At 39.3% G+C, this 5,899-nt stretch overlaps 1 protein-coding gene across 1 annotated transcript in view; it reads left to right on the plus strand.

Annotated features, from left to right (window-relative positions):
• Positions 1-5,899, plus strand: part of LOC104944744 (tetraspanin-18-like) — a gene marked incomplete at its 5' end in the record, with an annotated part of 34,738 nt that overhangs the window by 8,342 nt on the left and 20,497 nt on the right. Inside the window, one exon of the mRNA XM_010770318.1 lies at positions 5,147-5,172. Within this exon, the coding sequence (XP_010768620.1) occupies positions 5,147-5,172 (26 nt within the window). The remainder of the gene's footprint in view (positions 1-5,146; positions 5,173-5,899) is intronic.

Genomic DNA, 5,899 nt, shown 5'->3' on the forward strand with positions numbered 1-5,899 from the left:
ATACCTACTTATTTGACACAGCTACTCTGAATACCCACATATTTTTGTTAGCCAGAAACAATAACTTATTATTCACTCTATCCACGGAAAACAGGCAATTTCTATTTTACACATGTTCATTTGTGGCTCTTTAAAAATATTCACCACATTCAACATTTATTTATTTCATAATGTGACAAGTACCTGTATTATTTGTAGAAAGCAGAACTGGATCAAGGACTTGTCCAAGAAGTTGTCTGAGAAGTAGCCGTCTACTCTCAGTTTGTCAAAAAGGTCCATCCAAAACTGGACAGACTCACTTTGCAAGGTCAGCCACCATCGTTCAATACGCTGGTTTCCAGTGCTTGGACCAAAGGTTACATTGTCTGTTTCAGCTTGGTTCTCAGAAAAATGCAAAAACTGCTGCATTTCAGCCATATGGCCATTTTCTGTTCCTAAATCAAGTCTGAGTCTGGCAGGGCACCCACCCGCATTGATAACAGCATCAATAAAGTAGCCAGCGATGATCTTCGGGTCTTTGTTTGTTTTTTAAGCTTCAAGCCATATCATCTTTCTGGAAAATCCGTCAATGCATCCACTGATTGCAATTCCAAATGGCTTAAGCTTTTCGTAACCATCAATGTGCCATACATAGTTTGGACCACAGCTGTGGTAGATGCGCCTTCGCAGTCTGTTTCTTGACCTCAGATCAACACCTTCACCATCCAATAACTGTAGCAGTATTCACACTGTTTCTCTGTCAGTCAATCCATCTGTAACCATGACACTGACCAGATGTTTCCAGTTGCTGTTCAATGAAGTTTGCCACCTCAGCCACAGCGGTTTTATTCTTTCGACGCCAGAGCTGCTTCTTGCTTAAAACCCTTTCAAGGGTGCGTTTGCTTAGTACAACTCCATGTGAACCAGCAAGCAAATTAAGTATTTCATCTGTTGTAAATCCACGTTTAAAGTAGTCCTCAATGTACTCACAATCCATTTCCGTGTCAAGATAAATAGGAGAACTCGAGCAAAGAGCTGCTAGTTTGTCTGTTGTGACAAAGTATCTCATAATGACTTTTTATCTCATTATTTCGACTTTCCTATCTCATAATTATGACTTTTTATCTCATTATTATGACTTTTTATCTCAATATTTCGACTTTTTTATCTCATAATTATGACTTTTTATGGGGATTTTTTTTCTAAGTGGCGGCAATGGGCTTCCATAATTGCTGACACATGTTCACAATAAAATTATCTATATACTGCAGGCAAAATTAACCGATAGAAAACATAACAGCGACTTTGACATTGGAACTAGCAAATAAGAAGAAATAAGAAATACTCAAAACGTTTAATAGCAGATTTATTACCATCCAAATATACTTACAATGCAAAAAGAAAGAAAAAAAGTAATCATTCACAATATTGATATGAAATTGATATAATGCCAAGCCCTACACCTGGCTGGTTGTAGGACTGAAGCCATCTTTGGTGTTGCTGCTTGTTTAATCCTTGCACCAGTACAATGGAGACTCAGACCACTGAGCAATATTTAATCTGAATGGAGTTGCATTGACATGAGTCATGACCCATTTCCTGTTGGAGGTTTTCCTGCCAACTGTGTCATAACACAAATGTTCTGGGCAGCAGGAATGTTGAAACCATCCAAACAATACTATAAAACAAGGACAAACCAATTAAACTGAAATGCACTACTCAAAAGCAAATCTACTGCAAATGATGCATATTATCCCATGAAAGGACTCAGTCTTTTTTCTGTGTTTGTTTTCTATACTATGATATTTTCCTACAGTTAGATGTTAAACGTCATAATATATGTTGACGGTGTTGTAATAAATCGTTTTTACCAATACACAATCGTCATAGTAGTATTAGCAGTAGTAGTTCTGTGCTGTGCCTTGTTCTGCATAAGGCTGTTTATTACAGCACATGGTTTTGAAATAATCTCCCGGATAATATAATTATCGGAGTTTTTTTGCGATATGATTACATTAGCCGGGACGCCAAATCTGGCAAATGCCAAGGGCCCCTTCCCTGCTTGCTATCCCCTTACTTCCAGTGCCCTTGTTCCGACCACGCCCATCTTCGCACTCAAATACATACATGTGTTGGTCCTTGGTACTTTAGTATTAATCGTACTGAGTAGTGGTGGTATCAGCTGCTGTTTTGCTACAGTTAGGTTTTTGTTTCAGTTTAGTTTTGCTGTTTTATGTTTAGGATTTTAGTGCCTAAACTACTGTTTGCTCGTTTGGACCAACTGGATAATTGTTTCTTCTGCTTCATACTCATTTGTTGTTTCTTTGCCCCTTGTAGTGGAGTTGGAGCAAGCTAGTGGTGGAGGCTATAGTCTGATTCCCTTCACGGCTTGTAGTGGTAGGAGCACTGGGACACAGTTTGTAGTGAGTTTTGATTTGCAGTGAGTTTTGATTTGCAGTCAGCACCGGTGGTGGGTAAGTGGGACACAGCCCTGTTAGACTGCCTCCCCCTGGCTGGCATCTGCCCACTACCCTTTTCCCCTCATTGATTTTTAGTAATTTTCTATATAAAGTGTTTTACCAAGAATAAACAAATACATGTGATTGACATATTGAAATAAACTGTTAAACTTTTTCATTATAATTGAACCACGTCTCTGTCTTGTGTCAGTCACAAACTTGTAGAGCCTTCTTAGTTCTGAGGTGTAAATTAAATATCTCCTGGGGCAAAATTCCCCAGGTGGCGTTGTCAGGCATTTTGGTAATTGGGTGGCTCTGCCTAATAAAAACGACCACCCCGCCACATTTTGTAAAAAAAACGAATATCTATAAAATAAAAACATGAGCTTAAGCTAACTTTACTTAAAACACTGAGCCCCAGCCTTATCAGTAAGCTACATACAATAATTATAGCTACATTTGTATCATAGACCTACTTGGGTTATATTGATCATACATGTACTGTGTTCATCCATATGTTGTGTTGCCTACAGCTGAGGTGATGCTGAATAAACCGCAAAAAAAGCTCAATAATTGTAGCCAGCAAGGTAACGCCAATTTATGTGTGCATACAACTAATGTTTGTCACTTTATTCTTCAGTATAAAAAAAGAACTCAAGATTAGCACTAGTTGATTAAAAAAACGTTTGAAACTTCCCCATTTTTTTTACCACATTGTAAAAGACTGAAATTGCAATAGAAAAATAAAAACTTGTTCTACTTTTTTTTTTATATATAATAATGAGGAATTAATGTACAATACAATTTATTGAGCACTTTGAATATAAAGTGCTAAAACCATAGCAATACAGTATTTCTGGCCACATTTTACAGACTCAGATTAATTGCACCCATATCAGGTGAAAGATCAAGTCTATACTGGTACATGCTATTTACTGTATTGAAAGTCTTAATAGATCAGCAAGCTGGTATTTAATTCTTCCTCAAATTTGAGTGTAAACCAGCCTTTTAGTGTGTACGAGTTGAGGGAAATGTTCAAGCTACATAATCCCATTCATCTTTAATTAATAGGGGCTGGGGCTGCTGCCCTCCCGCACCGTCTGAGAGATGAAAAGCTGTTGATGATGTTCTGTCAGGTGTAATGATGCACACTAAGTGAAGTTGTGTGGGTAATAACCATAGACTGTACTACTGTAGACTGTAGACTGTAACCCTAAGGTGCAAAGCACACAAAGCTAATATTCGTTACATGTTCGTGTGTGTGTTTGTGCGTGAGTTTGCATGTGTGTGTGTGAGTTTGTGTGAGTTTGCATGTGTTTACGTGTGTTTGCCTGTGCATGAATGTTAAGACGTGATTGCATGAAAGGTAATAGACAGTGTATGGATCAAAGCAACAGGCAGGTGGATCAGTGAGGGTGATTTGCTTGTTTTAGCATAAATTAAATACATATTTTCAAAACAATGATGATTTAATTTCAATGAAGGGCAACACAGATAACAGTGATACCATTTATAGTTAAGGTGTCTGAATAATTCCATGAAGTATGGAATGTAAAAGATCTTACACTGAAAAAACATGTTTGTTCATAAAACATTCACTTAACTTATTAGCTGTATAGTAATGGAATTACTGTAAGTATTCCTCTTTTGGTAGAGTGAGGGGTACTAGTGATGCAGGGGCAGTAAACGTGGTATGTAGTAATGAGTTATTAGCAGTAGAAGTAGATGTCTGGTACTTCCACTTCTACTGCTCTTCTACTACGCCTCTCCTGTTGGTCACATGTAGCTTTCTGTCCTGCTAGTAAGGTGTGTGTGTGTGTGTGTGTGTGTGTGTGTGTGTGTGTGTGTGTGTGTGTGTGTGTGTGTGTGTGTGTGTGTTTCACTGCAGGCCTTTACTCTGAACCTATGACCCAGATATATTTCAACGCAGTTATGTAACTCTGATCTCTCTCTCTCTCTCTCTCTCTCTCTCTCACTCTCACTCTCACTCTCACTCTTACTCTCTCTCTCTCTCTCACACACACACACACACACACACACACACACACACACTCTCACACACACACACACACACATATATATTTCAACGCAGTTATGTAACTCTGATCTCTCTCTCTCTCACAAACAAACACACACAAACACACACAGCCAGTTAGACTCTAGTCTAAAATGAACCTCTGTCAGTGAGTGCATGTGTGGGTTCTACAATGATGGGTTTAATTGGGTCTGAATCAACAATTTAAGCAGCACATCATTTAATTTTAAATAAAAAAACAGAGGGATTAGAGCAAGCTAGTTTCATGGGATCTAATCTCTCTAATTATTTAATTATATAAAACTTTGATAGAACAGGAACACCAAGAGATTATAACCATGCATGCAGCTCTCTGAGGATGTAGCTACTGTCTCAGTACAGCTTGAGCTAAATGCGTCACCACTAACGTTGCTGTCACCAAGCCCGCCTTAACCTGCCACCAGGCCCTGTTTTGTAGGCCCCCTATTTAAACAACAAATCAAAGTCATTTACAGTATAGCCTCGGCAGGCTCCCCTCCACGTAGCAAGTCCTCGTCGTCCTCGTCGTCCTCTCCATCTCCTCCTCTCCCTCCTGTCTGTTTTTCCTCTCCCGCTACTCCATCGCTATCAGAACCAGACGGCCTACTTGGCTCCGAGGCCCCACGGCCGGCACCGCTACCGCTCGTTACAGAACTCATCTTTACTTCCTCCTCATCCTGGCCTACAGGTTTAAAATAACCTGTAAGCTTCAGCATTTTTTGTAATAGCTGCTTGTCTCGAAACTACTTTTCCCTCAACAATTTCCTTTTCCGAGCGCCACTCTCAAACTTTTTCTCCTAAACAACCTTCATCTGTCACTCAATCACTCGCAATTTGAATAAGTCACATGTGAAACATATTCTTATTCTGATTGGTTGTTAAGTGGTGCCCACTGACTGTTAATGAGTCATCATTTTTGAGAAAAATCTCTTGAATCCATCGATCTGATTGATTAGCGGAGCAAATGATCAAAATACTACGGAGGGAAGATATTTTCGTTTGGATTACTGGTCTGGGGGTAGCTCACGGGTGTGTGTGTATACATGTGTGTGTTTGTGTATTTTTGCGTTTGTGTGTATTGTGTTTGTTTCCCGGGGAAAACACTCACGAGACTCGTGAGTGTTTTCCCCGGGAAACAAACACAATACACACAAACGCAAAAATACACAAACACACACATGTATACACACACACCCGTGAGCTACCCCCAGNTCCAAGTTATTTGTATTTATCCTTGAAATAAAGGCATTTTCGGCGTTATCTACATTTGGGTCCTGCTTCTTTCACGAACCGTAACAATAAATACAGCTTTGAAGCTTGTAACGGCATAATTACAAGCGGAAAACGGAGTAATTTAAAGTCACAATACACACAAACGCAAAAAATACACAAACACACACACGTATAC

This window comes from Notothenia coriiceps, unplaced genomic scaffold, assembly GCF_000735185.1.
Source record: "Notothenia coriiceps isolate Sejong01 unplaced genomic scaffold, NC01 NC01_scaffold00008733, whole genome shotgun sequence".
NCBI lineage: Eukaryota > Metazoa > Chordata > Actinopteri > Perciformes > Nototheniidae > Notothenia > Notothenia coriiceps.